The 20,488-nt window shown below is 43.9% G+C and overlaps 1 protein-coding gene across 13 annotated transcripts in view; it reads right to left on the bottom strand.

The window, feature by feature from the left end:
• LRRFIP2 (LRR binding FLII interacting protein 2) overlaps nucleotides 1–20,488 on the bottom strand; it is a 276,779-nt gene that overhangs the window by 69,292 nt on the left and 186,999 nt on the right. For 6 of the 13 annotated variants that reach the window (XM_063922583.1, XM_063922586.1, XM_063922584.1 and 3 more), the window contains 5 exons: nucleotides 19,133–19,240; nucleotides 17,939–17,983; nucleotides 10,363–10,491; nucleotides 9,232–9,303; nucleotides 5,113–5,283 (listed from right to left, as the gene is read on the bottom strand). In XM_063922583.1, coding sequence (XP_063778653.1) covers nucleotides 5,113–5,283; nucleotides 9,232–9,303; nucleotides 10,363–10,491; nucleotides 17,939–17,983; nucleotides 19,133–19,240 — 525 coding nt within the window. The remainder of the gene's footprint in view (nucleotides 1–5,112; nucleotides 5,284–9,231; nucleotides 9,304–10,362; nucleotides 10,492–17,938; nucleotides 17,984–19,132; nucleotides 19,241–20,488) is intronic. The other 7 variants (XM_063922592.1, XM_063922593.1, XM_063922595.1 and 4 more) reach the window with 3 other exon arrangements.

Raw genomic sequence — 20,488 nt, 5'->3', positions numbered from 1 at the left:
CAAAATGACCTCCAGCAAGCCACAAATGTGCATGTGTCTACTCAAACGATCAGAAACAGACTCCATGAGGGTGGTATGAGGGCCCGACGTCCACAGGTGGGGGTTATGCTTACAGCCCAACACTGTGCAGGACGTTTGCCATTTGCCAGAGAACACCAAGATTGGCAAATTCGCCACTGGCGCCCTGTGCTCTTCACAGATGAAAGCAGGTTCTCACTGAGCACATGTGACAGACATGACAGAGTCTGGAGACGCCAAGGAGAGCGTTCTGCTGCCTGCAACATCCTCCAGCATGACCGGTTTGGCAGTGGGTCAGTAATGGTGTGGGGTGGCATTTCTTTGGGAGGCCGCACAACCCTCCATGTGCTCGCCAGAGGTAGCCAGACTGCCATTAGGTACAGAGATGAGATCCTCAGACCCCTTGTGAGACCATATGCTGGTGCGGTTGGCCCTGGGTTCCTCCTAATGCAAGACAATGCTAGACCTCATGTGGCTGGAGTGTGTCAGCAGTTCCTGCAAGACGAAGGCACTGATGCTATGGACTGGCCCGCCCGTTCCCCAGACCTGAATCCAATTGAGCACATTTGGGACATCATGTCTCGCTCCATCCACCAACGCCACGTTGCACCACAGACTGTCCAGGAGTTGGCGGATGCTTTAGTCCAGGTCTGGGAGGAGATCCCTCAGGAGACCATCCGCCACCTCATCAGGAGCATGCCCAGGCGTTGTAGGGAGGTCATACAGGCACGTGGAGGCCACACACACTACTGAGCCTCATTTTGACTTGTTTTAAGGACATTACATCAAAGTTAGATCAGCCTGTAGTGTGTTTTTCCACTTTAATTTTGAGTGTGACTCCAAATCCAGACCTCCATGGGTTAATAAATTTGATTTCCATTGATAATTTTTGTGTGATTTTGTTGTCCGCACATTCAACTATGTAAAGAACAAAGTATTTAATAAGAATATTTCATTCATTCAGATCTAGGATGTGTTATTTTAGTGTTCCCTTTATTTTTTTGAGCAGTGTATTTATGTTAATAAGTTTGTCCAGTTGCTAATTGTTCTTGTAATCAAGTCCCCTATATAAAAGGGCATTATGCGTCTAGTAGATCACCTTTGATAAAGCTGCCAAATTGACAGCGAAACGCGTTAGTATGCCAGCATAAGACCAGGACATCGCCAGGCAAGCGATTGACACCATCTGCAGCGGTCCACAGAACTGTCATCCATTCGTCTTCCACCTTTTTGGACACTAATACTTGGGATCACCCATAGTGGTTGTCAGAGCTCTGACCCATCCAATATTCATCCATCCGGGTACCTAACCAGAATCCATCATTGTGGACGTTTAATAAAAGGGGAGAATCACCACTGACACTGGCGTAGGACAGAAGTATCACTTACCTTGCTAGATGGAATACCCGGCTTTTTCACCACTTGGAATCTGGTAACTATAAATTGGTTATCCCTGCTTGGCCATTGTTTGAAATAATATTGGAACCTTTACATCCGTTACCTGGCCGATAGAGATGTCCATGGACAATTATTATGGTCATAAGACAAACATTTGAGGCTTTTCTATTTTGATTTTATTTATGTGTATTTTATTGTTCATTAAATTTGCACACAGTGTTTTACATTAGCACCTGGTTAGCGCTGTTTATATATCGTTTTTTGCTTTGCCACATAGGGTGACTATCACCCCATTTTAACAGCCGCTTAGGAAACCAGCCCTAAAGCTAGGGTTCCTAAGAGTGAACGATATACAGAAGCCGAGGCACAGGATCCATCCCAACGTCCATATGTGTACATTGCTGAGAAATATGGGCATAAGCAAACCCAGACATATTATACATTATCCATTGCGTGATATACAGAATATAAAATAATAAAATTGTAAAATACCAAAAACCTTTAAAAGAACCCCCCACCCCATATACCTCCCTCAACCGCTGCATACTTGACACCCTAACTTCAACAAAATACAGCAAATAGTTGCTGAACTAATCAGTAGCTATCCATGGCAAAAGAATGCAGAAATCCAATACCAATCACTACATGGGACAGCTACTAAAAAAGTTAAAAGGAACTATATGAAGGCAATGAATATATATGACCACCAATGCAAGGGAGCCCACCGGGGACAGGTAATGAACAGTAAACAGACACCCGGTTCCCCAAAAATAGAAAAGAAGCCCAGAACATGCATTATTTCTTAGTGGAAGAAAGGGCAACCAGAGGAAAGTTAAATGCTATGCGGATCATCATACAGATGGCGACAACCATATATAAGGCACACCATTCATAGCTGAAATAAAACACATGAGGAAAAATAACAGTATGTGTATACAGGAGGATCAGTCTGGAGCCATTTGAGCAAAGTGATCTAGCCAGGTAGATGCCTCCCGGGGAGAGGTGAAGAATTTGGTCTCACCGTCTGCAACAACACGCAATTTAGATGGGAAGAACATAGAGTAGGCAAGATTAAGATCTGGTGCTTCACTGGAACAAATTGGGCTCTGTCTTTTTGGACGTCAGCAGCGAAATCCGGAAAGGCTGATTTTCACCCCATTTCTTGTCAGGGAGCCCTTAGTGCATCCAAGACGTAGAACAGAGTCACTGTCTTTGTAGTGCAGGAATTTCACAATAAAGGTGCGAGGAGGGGCGCCAGGAAGTGGAGGGCGAAAAGGAATCCTATGCACCCTTTCCACTGTGAAATGAGGGGTAAAGGAGTCACTGCCAAACAGTTCAAGCAGCCAGGTTTCAAGAAAGGCCTCCGGAGAGGAACCTTCCTCCTGCTCCAGCAAGCCAACAAACGCACATTATTTCTGCGGAGGCGTCCGTCCATATCCAGAAGCTTGTTTTGCATGGAAGAGACTTGGTGAGATACAGAAGATAAAATAGATTTTAGCGGATTGTATGCATCTTCCATTTTGGAAACGCGCGTTTTTACTTCGCCAACCCGTTCTCGGATATGTTGTACATCCTGTCTGAGCAAAGAGACATCGCACTGCACCTTTTCAATTTTGTCGGCCAATATCTTATCACTATTGGATATAGCTTTTAACACTTGCTGGAGAGACACTTGAGGCGAGGGTGCATTAATAGCAGGGGAGTCTTGCGAAACTTCAGTCACCAGATGCACTCTGGGTACAAGCAGCAGAAGAGGCAGGAGCCTGAGCTGCAGAGTTTCTGGCATACTTTTCCAGCTTGGCAGCTGCAGGTGTATGGTGTGTAGACTAATAGCAGACAAGTGGTAACAGTACTCTGATATTGTGGGTTGGCAGGTGAGCCCACTCCCATACAACAAGGGCAAAGATGGCCGCCGCCCTTCTACGCCTCTCCCTCACCCACACTAACAAGCAGGAGATGGTGCTATGTAAGCAAGCCTCCGGAGACTCATATCAGCAGGGACTCACACTCCCCCACTCAATGCCAGCCGAATACAGGCCGTCTGCCTCAGGCCCTGCAGTCAGGGCTCCAAGCAGGGAGACGCAGGAAGTCACGTGGGTCCACGGCGCTACGCAGCCAGTCAGGCCGCACAGACAGGGAGACCGCCGCAGGTGAATCAGCGGGCAGGGAACAGAATACACGGCACCTCCGGAGGCAGCAGTATCTGGGCTGCGCAGGTGAGCACTGCGGGAACCGGGCACAGGATGGGTCTCTCAGGATGAGTGTCCCGGGAGCTCTCTCCACTCACCTCCTACCCACTTGCCGCCGTGGCCATGCCCCCCCGCCACAAGTAACTTTAATCAGTTTATTGCAGTCTGAATCTTTTGTTTACATATGTCACACAGTAGTACTTCTACTTTTTCATTTAGTAATAAACTGGATATTTTGGATATACACTTATTTAGAAGTTTGTTATGGACCTCTTCTATTTTATTCCGCACTCCTTTTTCTCTTGAGACATTTTTTCACCGCAATGCCTCCATCTACCTTTCATAGTATTGTGCTGGATTGACCAGGGGATGGGTTGTTAATCTTCAACCTTTCTTTTATTTAGATATACAAGTGAAGCATACACATTACTGGGTCTATTCAATACATGTCTGATCGACCCGACAATGCAGTATTCAATTTGCGGGCAAATCTGACTGGCTCTGCCCGTTTTCGACAATACCAATCCAACTTTTTTTAAAGTCGGATTGACATTGTCGGATTTGGCCACAAATCCGTCAAAACACGTGGATCCGTGGCTAATCCGCCGATCCACGTGTTTTCCGATAAGTCGGAAAAATGGCAGCCCCATTGAATTATGATTCAACCTAAAAAAGTCGGAAACTGCCGTCTTTCCGACTAGACGGCAGTTCAGACTACAATCGAATACACCCTTAAGTAGTTAGCAGAGCACACAACATATACATAAACATGTTACATTGTTTTTTGTTATGGCAGTCTAAAATATGCAGTATTCATCTTTTTAGATGTTTGTACAAAATATAGTGATGAGAGCCATCTTTTGAATGGGTAACTTCTAACAATGGCAGGAGAATGCTCAGACACTTTTGTAACTAACCATACAAAGTTTATCTCATGAACTCTAGCTCACATTGATTTTATTAGTCTTTATGGGAATTAAGTGAATTTTCTAAAGCACAAACATGGATTAATGTTGCTGTCAAAAGTATTTTATACTAACTGTATTCAAATTGAGAAGCAATTACAACTGCCAGGCCGAGTACACACTAAAGCGATATTGGCACGATTTGCTGTATCAGAACTACAAATCGTGCATATCGCCTAGTGTGTATGCCCGATTGCACAGTCCTGCGACTCGCCTGCGAATATCTTCTGGTTGGCCATGCTGCACAGCCAACTGGAAGATATCGTATGCGGCGCTGTGCATGTTAGTGAAGGACAGCACGAGATGTCGTTCATTACATTGGGCGGTGCGTACCGACAATCTTACATGGTCTGGAACAAAGGGAATTCATTCTAACCATCAGCAAGGTTGCCGGTAGGACTGATGTGTACCTGGCCTTACTCAAGTTCTATTCTAAAGCATCATAGCACTTGGTGATTGTATTCTTTTTAAGGTGTGGCAAAACAGTCATTTATGTAGTTATAAAGATATTGTAAGAAAAAAAGAACATAATTCCAAAATACCTTTGTCTTATCTTCATTTTCTCTATGATACTCTGCCATCTGTTCCTCCATTTCCTCAATGACGTCTTTTAATGTGTCCACTTGATATACAAGATTGCTTTTTTCATTATCAAGCTGAGCGTTGGATACCATGGCTTTCTTATACTTGTCCTCCACTTCTGCTAAAGAGTCCTGTGCAATTGAGAAGTGTAAATATTAGGCCAGGAAACAGTTCAGGTAAATGCTACTGTACTAATCCATTTAGCTCTTTTTCGGTCTGGGATTCTGCAAAGCAATTAGTGGCAGGCAGAACAGACATACACAGATGCATGCAGTGATCATTCAGGGTAAGAGGACATGTCAAATGCATTTTAGCGATTTATGTAAAAGAACATATCTGTTAATGGTTTAGTAAAAATAAAATTATAAAATAAACACACATACATAACTATTAAACAGCAAATACCTTACCAAATAAAAAAAACCCATCTATATACTATAGACATAGCGCAACAAAACTATTAGCTTGTAGCATAAACTGGAAATGTAACAATGTAATTTGAAACTACATCTATATATTTTCAAACACTGGAACAATGAAAATGTAGAAAAAAAATATACACTTTACTTATACAGCCCAATACAATAAAAAACTTAAAGTAAACAAAGACTCATCACTTAAGTAGGATTATATTAATAAATAGTAAGAGGGGAACGCAATTCCATGCGGGGAACTGTTTTAGCTCACATCTCAAGCAAAATACAAGCAAGATTTACAGTAATGGTTGGAATCCTGCGCAGCTGCAGAATGCGTGGGGTTATGATGGAACCATCACTGAATTGAATCTGTGATGCGCACCTACGCACATCTTGGTAGAATACGGTACAGTAACATTGCTAAATTATCCTGCACAACTCTATGCGGTGCATGTGAAATTTATTGATGTTACAGACCAAGAGGTGCCTTCTCCTGAATGTTGTAGAGGCAGTTTGTTGTCAATGCATACATCTGAATACCCTCACTGTTATAGAGTAACTTGTTTATAAAAAACGTTTATCTAAAATACTTTTAGAGGTGCTGAAAATGTAAAGTGCACACTTCTCCACCTATACCATTTTCACACCTTCCATAAACTGTAAAAAAACAAAACATTACAATCTAGTAAGAAGATAAAACGATGGTGTATACTATTTAGTGTTGGTGGTGTAAAACGGCATAAGTGGAGTAATTGTTCTTACATTACTGGGGAATATGGTTCCCCCCCTTTGAGTGTTACAAACGCAAGCGCTTTTCTCACCAGAAACCCCACATGCTAGCTATGACACAATCCTTAATGCATTCTTTGTAGGCAAAATGAGCAGCTCTTGGTCAGTTTTATATTTCTGCTTTTGCTTATTTGTCATCTGTTTATTTCCTACAACAAACAATGTAATGGATTAAAATGTCTATACAGGAGGGAGTAAAGCAAAAAAGATCAAATACATGATGTAATAGCATCCGAGATTGCTGGAAGTGTGGGACGCCAGCCGATTTCGGACGTTTTTGTAAAGCGACAGTCATTTACAAGGTAAAACCATGCCTTGTAAATGACTACGCTTTAAATAAAAAACGTCTAAGATTGGCAGGCATCCCGCACCTCTGGCAATCTAGGATGCTATTACATTTTGCCTCAAGTAACTGTGCACCTGAACAAACTAAGCTGCAATGCAAGGGAGGCAAATACAGTTAGGTCCATATATATTTGACCACCGACACAATTTTCCTAAGTTTGTCTCTGTAAGCCACCACAACAGATTTTAAATTAAACAATGGAGATGCAATTGAAGTGCAGACTTTCAGCTTTAATTCAAGGGGTTGAACAAAAATAATGTATGAAACGTTTAGGAATTGCAACCATTTTAATAAACAGTGCCCTATTTTCATGGGCTCAAATATAATTGGACAAATTAACACAATCATAAATAAATTGTTCATTATTAATACTTTGTCAAGAATCCTTTGCAGGCAATGCCTGCCTGAATTTGGAACCCATGAACATCACTAAATGCTGGGTTTACTCCTTTGTTTTGCTTTGCCAACCTTTACTGCTCTTCAGTTGTTGTTTGTTCATGGGTCCCTCTGTCTTTAGTACTGTCCTGAGCAAGTGAAATGCATGCTGAGTCGGGTTGAGATCAGGTGATTGACTCCGCCATTGCACAATATTCCACTTCTTTACCTTAAAAAAACTCCTGGGCTGATTTTGTAGTAAATTTTGGGTCATTGTCCATATGTACTGCGAAGCACTGTCCAATCAAGACAGTCTACATCTATAAACATCAGAATTAAGGGGGATCCGTGCTTAAAATCTAAGCAACCTGACTAGATTGCTTAGAACTTAAGCACGGATCTGTCATGTGTATGCCCCCCAGCATCGCTATCGCTGGTGCTAGATTGAGCAGGCTTAATCTAGCAGGTCGCTCACATCAGCGCTGTGTGAAGTGAGCGCCCCCCCCCCCCCCCATTCCCTCCCCCCTCGCGCTGTGCTGAGTGGGGGGAGAGATGTTTGCTGAGAGGTCTGTGACAGATCGCTCAGCACACCTCTCTTTAGTGTGTACCCCCCTTTAATCTGGCTGCTTGTGTCACATCATTAATAAACATTAGTGACTCAGTGCCAATAGAAGTCAGGCAAGAACATGCCATCCCACTGCCTCCACAGTGTTGTACAGAAGATGTGATACTGTATACTTCGGCTCATGAACCATTCTAAGCCTTCTCCATACTTTTATCTTCCCATCATTCTGGTACAGGTTGATATCAGTTTCATTAGAATGCTGTTCCAAAACTAAGCAAAGATTTTAAGATTTTTTTTGGCAAAGTCTAATCTGGCCTTTCTATTTTTGAGACTTATAAATGGTTGCACCTTGTGGTGGGTGAACCGTCTGTATTTGCTTTTGTGAAGTCTTCTCTTTATGGTAGACTTGAACAATAACAATCCTAACTCCTGGAGAGTGTTCTTTACTTGGCTGGATGTGATGAAGTGTTTTTTCTATACAATGGAAAGGATCCTGCGATCACCCGCCACTGTTGTCTTCTGTGGATGACCAGGTCTTTGTGTTGCAGACTTCACCAGTATGTTCTTTTTTTTCTCAGAATGTACCAAACTATTAATTTGGCCACTCCTAAGGTTCTCTGTCTGATGGATTTGTTTTTTTTTGCAGCCTAAGGATAGCCTGTTTCACTTGCATTGAGAGCTCCTTTGACCGCATATTGGGGATTCACAGCAACAGCTACCAAATGCAAACGCCACACTTGGAATAAACGCCAGACCTTTTGCCTGCTTAATTGGTTAAGAAATAACAAAGGAATAGCCCATACCAGTCCATGAAACCGCTTTTGAGTCAACTGCACAATTACTTTTGGTCCCTTGAAAAAGAGGTGCCTACATATCAAACAACTGTGATACCTAAACCTATTCTCCAATTTTCATGTGAATACCTTCAAATTAAAGCTGATAGTCTGCACTTTAAAACCATATTCTTTATATAACTGTAACGCAAATATTTTTTTGGTAAACAGCTAAAATGACAAAAATTGTGTCTGTTACCAAATATATATGGACCTAACTGAACATTTTTTTGTTTTCCATGCTGAGTAAATACTGGCTGGTTTGCATGCAGCCCACAAAAGCTGGACAGCTTTATTTTAACACTGGAATTTATGTTTGAATTTGGAAGCTCCCATCTCATATCCAAACCTCTCAGCACATTTTTAATCTGCCCCATTTGCAGTGTAACATGGCTATAACAAGGTGCAAAGTTACTTGCATTTTTCTGCTTTACTTCCGTCAGACTTGGTGTCTCACGTTGGTCATTGTAGGTATCTGAACTATAAAATGCTTTCTATATAACTACAAAACAAATCTGAAATTAAACGGACATAAAAGGTGTCACAGGTAACAAAAAAAATCAAAAAAGAAAAAAAAACAGATAAAAGTAATACAAAAGTTTAAATTGTTGCATGCTTCAGAGTGTCTTTTTTATATTAAAAGTTAGTTAAGCCCTAAGCAGTCTGTTAGGGAGAAGTGAACATAATGTGCTCCATTTTGGCAGTCCAGAAAGCATGCGTGGGAATGGGCAGCAAAAGGACTGGGACCCTGATACCTTTAGTTCTTTTAGTCCCTGCATGTATCTCCCTTCTACATCTTGAATCTGGTCCTTAAGATCATAGATATCCTGCAGGAGATAGGCAATGAACCATGCTAGCAAGCTGTAACAACAAGCTGTAGCTATAGAAGTCAAATGGTGAAAACAAAGAAGAACAAAAATGGCAGAATACAAATACATTCAAATCCTGTGAAAAAATTGACACAGCAGTTATGCGTGCTGTGTACACTATATATATATATATATATATATATATATAGTTTAGAAAAAATGTGACTGTGGAGTTACAGTAACTAAACAGTTGGGGACATTTCCAGGTAATTCTGAAAACACGGAGGTCAAGATATCTTCATGCACTGCAAGAGATGGACACTAGAACGTAGAAATCCTGCAAGTTACATGGTCAAAGTGTGAGGCAAAACATTTCTCTAAATCTGGGAATACACTATACAATTATCTTAGAGATTATTTGCCGGATCTGGTTAATTGAAATGAAAATCTGGTAATGGATGAGAGCAAATGACAATCAACCATTTACTCCCAAAACAAAGAAAAAAGGACAAAACCTGTCATTCAGACAAATTGGTAAATAACAAAAATAACCAATTTGTATGAACAACAGTTTTTGTTACACACTAACCATAAGCTTTGCCATCAATGTATCACCATTTCCACTGACAACCAGGTGCTAAATATTGGGGCAAGGAAGCATGCATTGGCCTGCTAAATGTTGGCCATAACGTTCCATGCTAAGGGGCAGATTCATCAACGAGTGATATTCTTATCATTCACTAGGAATGATAAATGATGCTCCAGCCAATCAGCTCCTGTAATTATTCAAACACATTATAGTTAGGAGCTGATTGGCTGCAGCACCATTTATCATTTGTAACGAGTGATAACCCTTAGTGCTTCTACAATTGTCAAAGGGAGATCTTGACGGTGAGCCTTCTCGAGGACTGCAGAAACAGTGCAGAGCAATATGCAGATGCACCATGGCCAGCTAGCTATCTGACCATGGAGAGACCTTCAACTAACAGGAAATCCAGAAAAATTGATCTTTCTAAATGAGTAACACTGTTGTAGAAGTCAATACCTGCTAAGGTATATTATCTTCAATTATCTTACCCTTAATTCACTCAGTGAAGCATCTGGATCCAATAAACTACTTGCATCTCCACTACCTCTGCGAGAAGATGACCCACTCAGAGGCGTAAAGGTTCCTGGAAGCCCAGAGGTTGCATTTCGAGATGATGGCTTAAATGAGAAAATAAAATAAATGAACATTATAATAAGAATTTACTCACCGGTAATTCTATTTCTCGTAGTCCGTAGTGGATGCTGGGACTCCGTAAGGACCATGGGGAATAGCGGCTCCGCAGGAGACTGGGCACAACTAAAAGAAAGCTTTAGACTACTGGTGTGCACTGGCTCCTCCCACTATGACCCTCCTCCAGACTTCAGTTAGGATACTGTGCCCGGAAGAGCTGACACAATAAGGAAGGATTTTGAATCCCGGGTAAGACTCATACCAGCCACACCAATCACACCGTATAACTCGTGATACAATACCCAGTTAACAGCATGAAAACAACTGAGCCTCTCAACAGATGGCTCAACAATAACCCTTTAGTTAAACAATAACTATATACAAGTATTGCAGACAATCCGCACTTGGGATGGGCGCCCAGCATCCACTACGGACTACGAGAAATAGAATTACCGGTGAGTAAATTCTTATTTTCTCGGACGTCCTAAGTGGATGCTGGGACTCCGTAAGGACCATGGGGATTATACCAAAGCTCCCAAACGGGCGGGAGAGTGCGGATGACTCTGCAGCACCGATTGGGCAAACTCTAGGTCCTCCTCAGCCAGGGTGTCAAACTTATAGAATTTTGCAAACGTGCTTGACCCCGACCAAGTAGCTGCACGGCAAAGTTGAAGAGCCGAGACCCCTCGGGCAGCCGCCCAAGAAGAGCCCACCTTCCTCGTGGAATGGGCTTTCACTGATTTAGGATGCGGCAGTCCAGCCGCAGAATGTGCAAGCTGAATCGTACTACAGATCCAGCGAGCAATAGTCTGCTTTGAAGCAGGTGCACCCAACCTGTTGGGCGCATACAGGATAAATAGCGAGTCAGTTTTTCTGACTCCAGCTGTCCTGGAAACATAAATTTTCAGGGCCCTGACTACATCCAACGACTTGGAAGCCTGCAAGTCTTTAGTAGCCGCAGGCACCACGATAGGTTGGTTCAGATGAAAAGCTGATACCACCTTAGGGAGAAATTGGGGACGAGTCCTCAATTCTGCCCTATCCATATGGAAAATCAGATAAGGGCTTTTACATGACAAAGCCGCCAATTCTGATACACGCCTGGCCGAAGCCAAGGCCAACAACATGACCACTTTCCACGTGAGATATTTCAATTCCACGGTTTTAAGTGGCTCAAACCAATGTGACTTTAGGAAATCCAACACCACGTTGAGATCCCAAGGTGCCACAGGAGGCACAAAAGGGGGCTGAATATGCAGCACTCCCTTAACAAAAGTTTGAACTTCAGGTAGTGAAGCCAGTTCTCTCTGGAAGAAAATCGATAGAGCCGAAATCTGGACCTTAATGGAACCCAATTTTAGGCCCATAGTCACCCCTGACTGTAGAAAGTGCAGGAAACGGCCCAGCTGAAATTCTTCCGTAGGAGCCTTCCTGGCCTCACACCACGCAACATATTTTCGCCATATGCGGTGATAATGGTTTGCGGTTACTTCTTTCCTAGCTTTAATCAGCGTAGGAATGACTTCCTCCGGAATGCCCTTTTCCTTCAGGATCCGGTGTTCAACCGCCATGCCGTCAAACGCAGCCGCGGTAAGTCTTGGAACAGACAGGGCCCCTGCTGCAGCAGGTCCTGTCTGAGCGGCAGAGGCCATGGGTCCTCTGAGATCATTTCTTGAAGTTCCGGGTACCAAGCTCTTCTTGGCCAATCCGGAACAATGAGTATAGTTCTTACTCCTCTTCTCCTTATTATCCTCAGTACCTTTGGTATGAGAGGAAGAGGAGGGAACACATAAACCGACCGGTACACCCACGGTGTCACTAGAGCGTCCACAGCTATCGCCTGCGGGTCTCTTGACCTGGCGCAATATCTTTCTAGCTTTTTGTTTAGGCGGGACGCCATCATGTCCACCTGTGGCCTTTCCCAACGGTTTACAATCAGTTGGAAGACTTCTGGATGAAGTCCCCACTCTCCCGGGTGGAGGTCGTGCCTGCTGAGGAAGTCTGCTTCCCAGTGTCCACTCCCGGAATGAACACTGCGGACAGTGCTAACACGTGATTTTCCGCCCATCGGAGAATCCTTGTGGCTTCTGCCATCGCCGTCCTGCTTCTCGTGCCGCCCTGTCGGTTTACATGGGCGACCGCCGTGATGTTGTTTGACTGGATCAGTACTGGCTGGTTTTGAAGCAGGGGTTTTGCCTGACTTAGGGCATTGTAAATGGCCCTCAGTTCCAGAATATTTATGTGTAGGGAAGTCTCCTGACTTGACCATAGTCCTTGGAAGTTTCTTCCCTGTGTGACTGCCCCCCAGCCTCGAAGGCTGGCATCCGTGGTCACCAGGACCCAGTCCTGTATGCCGAATCTGCGGCCCTCTTGAAGATGAGCCCTCTGCAGCCACCACAGCAGAGACACCCTTGTCCTTGGAGACAGGGTTATCAGCCGATGCATCTGAAGATGCGATCCGGACCACTTGTCCAACAGGTCCCACTGAAAGGTTCTTGCATGGAACCTGCCGAATGGAATTGCTTCGTAGGAAGCTACCATCTTTCCCAGGATCCGCGTGCAGTGATGCACCGACACCTGTTTTGGTTTTAGGAGGCCTCTGACTAGAGATGACAGCTCCTTGGCCTTCTCCTCCGGGAGAAACACTTTTTTCTGTTCTGTGTCCAGAACCATTCCCAGGAACAGTAGACGTGTCGTAGGGACCAGCTGTGACTTTGGAATATTTAGAATCCAGCCGTGCTGTTGTAGCACCTCCCGAGATAGTGCTACCCCGACCAACAACTGCTCCCTGGACCTCGCCTTTATCAGGAGATCGTCCAAGTACGGGATAATTAAAACTCCCTTCTTTCGAAGGAGTATCATCATTTTGGCCATTACCTTGGTAAAGACCCTCGGAGCCGTGGATAGACCGAACGGCAACGTCTGGAATTGGTAATGACAATCCTGTACCACAAATCTGAGGTACTCCTGGTGAGGATGGTAAATGGGGACATGCAGGTAAGCATCCTTGATGTCCAGTGATACCATGTAATCCCCCTCGTCCAGGCTTGCAATAACCGCCCTGAGCGATTCCATCTTGAACTTGAATTTTTTTATATATGTGTTCAAGGATTTCAAATTTAAAATGGGTCTCACCGAACCGTCCGATTTCGGTACCACAAACATTGTGGAATAGTAACCCCGTCATTGTTGAAGTAGGGGCACTTTTACTATCACCTGTTGTGAATACAGCTTGTGAATTGCCTGTAACACTGCCTCCCTGCCTGAGGGAGTGGTTGGTAAGGCAGATTTGAGGAAACGGCGGGGGGGAGACGTCTCGAATTCCAGCTTGTACCCCTGAGATACTACTTGAAAGATCCAGGGATCCACCCGTGAGCGAGCCCACTGATTGCTGAAATATTTGAGACGGGCCCCCACCGTACCTGGCTCCGCCTGTGGAGCCCCAGCGTCATGCTGTGGACTTAGAGGAAGCGGGGGAGGACTTTTGCTCCTGGGAACTGGCTGTATGCTGCAGCTTTTTCCCTCTACCTCTGCCTCCCGCTTGCCCCTATTGGGCCGAAAGGACTGTACCTGATAATACGGTGCTTTCTTTGGCTGTGAGGGAACATGGGGTAAAAATGCTGACTTCCCAGCTGTTGCTGTGGAAACGAGGTCCGAGAGACCATCCCCGAACAACTCCTCACCCTTATAAGGCAGAACTTCCATGTGCCTTTTAGAATCTGCATCTCCTGTCCACTGCCGAGTCCATAACCCTCTCCTGGCAGAAATGGACATTGCACTAATTTTAGATGCCAGCCGGCAAATATCCCTCTGTGCATCCCTCATGTATAAAAGTGCGTCTTTAATATGCTCTACAGTTAGCAATATAGTGTCCCTGTCTAGGGTATCAATATTTTCCGACAGGAAATCTGACCACGCAGCTGCAGCACTGCACATCCATGCTGAAGCAATGGCTGGTCTCAGTATAACACCTGTGTGTGTATATATAGACTTCAGGATAGCCTCCTGCTTTCTATCAGCAGATTCCTTCAGGGCGGCCGTATCCGGAGACGGTAGTGCCACCTTCTTTGACAAGCGTGTCAGCGCTTTATCCACCCTAGGGGATATTTCCCAACGTGCCCTATCCTCTGGCGGGAAAAGGTACGCCATTAGTAACCTCTTAGAAATTACCAGCTTCTTATCAGGTGAAGCCCATGCTTCTTCACACACTTCATTTAACTCCTCAGATGGAGGAAAAGCTACTGGTAGTTTTTTCTCTCCAAACATAATACCCTTTTTTGTGGTACCGGGAGTAACATCAGAAATGTGCAACACATTTTTCATTGCCTCAATCATGTAACGTGTGGCCCTACTGGAAGTTACATTAGTCTCATCGTCGTCGACACTGGAGTCAGTATCCGTGTCGACATCTGTGTCTGCCATCTGAGGTAGCGGGCGTTTTAGAGCCCCTGATGGCTTTTGAGACGCCTGGGCAGGCACAGGCTGAGAAGCCGGCTGTCCCACATTTGGTATGTCGTCAAACCTTTTATGCAAGGAGTCGACACTGTCGCGTAATTCCTTCCACAGCACCATCCACTCAGGTGTCGACCCCGCAGGGGGTGACATCACATTTATCGGCATCTGCTCCGCCTCCACATAAGCCTCCTCATCAAACATGTCGACACAGCCGTACCGACACACCGCATACACACAGGGAATGCTCTGACAGAGGACAGGACCCCACAAAGCCCTTTGGGGAGACAGAGAGAGAGTATGCCAGCACACACCAGAGCGCTATATAACACAGGGATCCCACTATAAATGAGTGTTTTCCCTTATAGCTGCTTATTTTATATATACTGCGCCTAAATTTAGTGCCCCCCCTCTCTTTTTTTACCCTTATGTAGCTTGACAACTGCAGGGGAGAGCCAGGGAGCGTCCTTCCAGCGGAGCTGTGAGGGAAAAATGACGCCAGTGTGCTGAGGGAGATGGCCCCGCCCCTTTTCCGGCGGACTTCTCCCGCTTTTTCTGGAATTCTGGCAGGGGTATTTTTACACCTATATAGCCTTCCTGACTATATATGGTGTAGATTTGCCAGCCAAGGTGTCTTATATTGCCCTCAGGGCGCCCCCCCCCAGCGCCCTGCACCCATCAGTGACCGGAGTGTGAGGTGTGCATGAGGAGCAATGGCGCACAGCTGCAGTGCTGTGCGCTACCTTGTTGAAGACAGAAGTCTTCTGCCGCCGATTTTCAGGAACACTTCTTGCTTCTGGCTCTGTAAAGGGGCCGGCGGCGCGGCTCCGGGACCGAACAGCGAGGTCGGGTCCTGTGGTCGATCCCTCTGGAGCTAATGGTGTCCAGTAGCCTAAGAAGCCCAAGCTACCACCAGTTAGGTAGGTTCGCTTCTTCTCCCCTTAGTCCCTCGTTGCAGTGAGTCTGTTGCCAGCAGATCTCACTGTAAAATAAAAAACCTAAAATATACTTTCTTTCTAGGAGCTCAGGAGAGCCCCTAGTGTGCATCCAGCTCAGCCGGGCACAAGATTCTAACTGAAGTCTGGAGGAGGGTCATAGTGGGAGGAGCCAGTGCACACCAGTAGTCTAAAGCTTTCTTTTAGTTGTGCCAAGTCTCCTGCGGAGCCGCTATTCCCCATGGTCCTTACGGAGTCCCAGCATCCACTTAGGACGTCAGAGAAATATATATATACGGATTATATGACTGAGATCGGCAGCCAATTGGCGGACACAGATGTTTATCAAAAAGTGATCCCACCCCAGTATACCAAACGGAAGTTATGGAGATCTTACAGAATGCAAAGTCGGAGGGACTATTGGAAGAAAAGTTATTTGTAAGTAAGCCCTATTTTATACACGGTGCCCAAGATCCATAAGGACCTGGTTCATCCGCCGGGGGCGCCTGATTATATCAGCACGAAATTCACTTTACCAACCCATCGCCATGTATCTTGACAGTATTCTTCAACCTTACATCCTCAAACATCTGAGATTCATTAAGGATACCACCAGCTTCTTTACTCACCTAACAACATTGAATGAGATTCCACCGGATACTATCTTGTGTACGATAGACATAAATAGTCTCTATACTTCTATACCACATACACAAGGCCTAATGGCTGTCAGATCCTTTTATGCACAAGAAGGCATCAGTGATCTTGACATCGATCTATTTATGAAACTTCTTGAGTTGACACTTACGCAGAACTATTTTATTTATAATGGTGACTTTTACAAACAACTGGCCGTGTGTGATGTTTAATAAATATTAAAAGTATTATTGTTGTCAATTCCTATCTGGACAGCAGCGCTCTGAATAATTCTAGTAACAAAAGGTCGACAGGTTCATATAGCCAACATGACAATGGTCAACACAATTGGGAACAGTATCTTGTGCCCGCAGCAATGGGACGCGGGACACTCATTCGGGTTCCCTGTGCTTTGACAGTTAAAACGACAACAAACAAAATAAAATGCTGTGACAACCACTTTCCATGTTGACATTTTCATGTGTCGACCTGTTCACCTTTTACAATGTATACCGTTTACATGTCAACATAATGACCATGTCGACAGTATTAGAGTTGACCTAATGATCCACACCAGATACATGGAGGTAGTGTAATCCAAGTTGTGTACCCTGATGTTAAGTGCTGGCTGGATGAATTCAACAGTCCTTTTCCGCAGCCGCACTTTGGGCTCAACACTAAATCGCGGGGAGCTGGCTGGTTGTCGGCTGTATAACGGGTCTACCAACCTGGTTCTACGGGAAAGGACTGCAGAATGAATCCAGCCAGCACTTAGCAGCGGGGTCCAGCAGCATTCTGAGCAACACTTATTAGCAGCTTCCCCTCCATGCTGCTACCAACTTCAGAGGGTGAGTTAAAGCTGTGGGACATTACATTTAGGCAACATGGCCATCCTACAGCCAGTGTGATCGTGGAGGATACACATAGTGCTTTTAATACTGGTACAACACAAAATTTGCAATTGGAATAATAACTATTGGTTTTATTGGACTACCATTATGATTCACATACAGCATACTTTGTCCATGGACTCACAATTCCTAGCAGCCTGATTATTATTAATATATGTGAGCATTAGGTAATGTTACTATAACCAACTCTTGTATTACAATTTGAATGACTAGTAATTATATGAGTACATTTTGCATGCTTTTTTTGTGTTTACTAGGATATGCTTTGTGACTTCAGTTATATAGCTTTTATTTGTTTTCAGCAATTGCCTAAACAATAAGGGATCTGCTTTGGAATTTTGTGATGAGCTGTATGTTAATATCAGATTAATAAAAGCCCCTTAAAGTTCAAACATGCTAACATGAATAAAATCTCATTCTTGATTGAACTACTGTTTTGTAAGGTTAACAAATGGGATTCCTGCAAAAGCCACAATAATTATGAAGCATAATGTACTTACCCTGGAAAAGTTCTCAGTGTACTGCTTGTCAATCTTCTCATCCAGCTGGTGGAACAGAAAAAACCCACATCAGAAAACCTATAGAAACTTAGCTACACTGTGTCTGCCTTACAAAACAATACACACACAAAAAAGATAGCCACGGTTATGTTGTTATAAATGCCTTGAATTATCTTTAGAGCGGATTTACCATCTGATAGAAGAAAACTTAATTTTCAATACTAGCTTTCCATATAACATCAAATAAATATTCAAAGTGTGATATGCCCTTAAATCACATTATTTTTACGAATAGGAATTAAACTAACAAATATAAATGCAAGGACAGACTCACCTACAAATAATAACAAATCTATCTGCTATACAAAAATAGTTTTACTTTTCTCAGGTCACTTTGAATAGAGGTAATGCCAAACTGGTTTGTAACCACACATCTATAATCAGTTATTTGCTCACATTCTATACTATACAATGGGATATACCACAAAGCCTATGAAACATTTACACATTACAATGACAGAAAATTAATCTACCACATGAAGAAGAATAGTGACCAAGACCTGTACTGATGCCTTTCTTGTACACCTTACATTAATATTGTGCTAACAGTTCTAGGACCGTAGTCACATGAAATCTCCTGGTCACCAGACACGTTCGTGTTCACCTATTTATGCATCTGCGCTGGTACAGAGCTAGTATACAGTGGCTACTGCAAACACAAATTAGCAAATATAAAAGTTGATTAGTTCATAACTCACACTCATATAGCGGATTATAGGTGCATTCAATGACTAAATCTTGCCCAATATAAGTGGCAATTATTACCTATGGTAACATAATGCACAGTACCAATATACATTTTCCTCACACACGGTCATTGAGGTGGCGGCACTGACAGACGCATCTGCTGTGTTATTATTTTAGACTTGTCATTACAAGAACATTCATACAACAGTCGATGACCCATTCAAACACCAAATGTAAGTATTCTTAAAAGTGACATGCAAACAATAACTTGTATTATACCAAGGTTTATATAAACTTATAGCACTTCTAAAATAGTTACACTGTTTCAGGCACACAGAGAATATTTGTAATCACAAAACTTGATGCATGTTAGATAGGGAAGGGAATGTAAAAACTAAAGCAAATAGCAGTCACTGCCTGAGCACAACAACATGCATTACAACTCACATTATTAAGATCAGGTATACTGACATCGTCAGACACTATACTCCCCCTACGGTTGGAGCGGCTAAAATAATCAGCAGCTGATTCACTCTGGTCAGAAAAATCTGATGACTTGATGAAATAAAAACAAATCAAATATTCGTACAGCAATAAATGTAGAAGCACACAAAAACAAAATTAGCAGGATATAACACAGAATAGTTTTCATAACTGGGTCATTCCATGTCAGTTCAACCAGGCGTGTCCACCACCCATCTCAAATTTCTCTGAAATTTTTTTAGTTAAGAAAGGATGTAAAAAAAAAACTATTTCTGACAAATATCTCGACTGTCTGACAATTCGTTTATTAAATATAGATTTTTCAATGTATTAAATTATTTACTAATCGCAGCTTCTTTATCCAGTTTATTTCAAGTATCACGGGTGTTTATTAAGGAATCACAACAAAATTTGCACCCCTGAGGTAACTCTTATTCCTGAATCCAAACCAAATCACTTTATCTGCCTTACGTTTCGAGTTACGGATCGTGAGATCCATGCTATGCCCGATTTTGACTAAGCGATTTCCCTTGAACTCCCCCAGAGCCCAGATAGCACAGATATTACAGATTTTGACTATCTGTGCTTGAGATTTTGTCTACACACGATTTTGACTAAGTGCCAGTTTTGACTATACTTTGTACTAGATCAGTGGTGGGCAACATGCGGCCTGATCCTGCCCTGCCCGCTGTCTCCCATCAGTGTGCAATGACAAGCAGCCCGACTGGCTGAGCCGCTTGTCATTGCGCTACACTGCTGCCAGACGCTGCGCCGCTGAGGAAATCCCGGTCATGTCACAGGGTCTGTTGACCGGGATTTCCTCTGTGATGTCATGCGCTGGGCTGCAAGGGGGGCGTAGCCACAGCAGGTGCGGCAAGCGGTGGGCGGACAGCAACAGTGACTCCAGGCAGCAGGCAGCAGCAGCGACTCCGTGAAGCACGGGCAGTGGGGATCAGGCAGCGGATCGTCTTCCACTGTGAAAAAAAGGTACGCCCCCTGCCCAGCCAGTACCTGAAATGGATCTGTACTTAAGCTGCAATATGGGTTCAGGGAAGGGGAGATAAAACCTGTTATATAGGTGGGGGGAAAGGGGGGTAGGGACTGTTATATAGATTCAGGGGAGGGGAGTAGGGGGGTAGGGACTGCTATATAGGTTTAGGGAAGGGGGGTAGGGACTATAGGTTCAGGGGAGGGGGGGAAGGGACTGCTATATAGGTTCAGGGAAGGGGGGTAGGGACTATAGGTTCAGGGGAGGTAGGTGGGGACTGCTATATAGGTTCAGGGAAGGGGGGTAGGGACTATAGGTTCAGGGGAGGGGGG

Source organism: Pseudophryne corroboree, chromosome 5 (genome assembly GCF_028390025.1).
Source record: "Pseudophryne corroboree isolate aPseCor3 chromosome 5, aPseCor3.hap2, whole genome shotgun sequence".
Lineage (NCBI taxonomy): Eukaryota > Metazoa > Chordata > Amphibia > Anura > Myobatrachidae > Pseudophryne > Pseudophryne corroboree.
The sequence above is the reverse complement of the archived record's forward strand: the minus strand, read 5'-3'. Positions and strand labels throughout refer to the sequence as shown.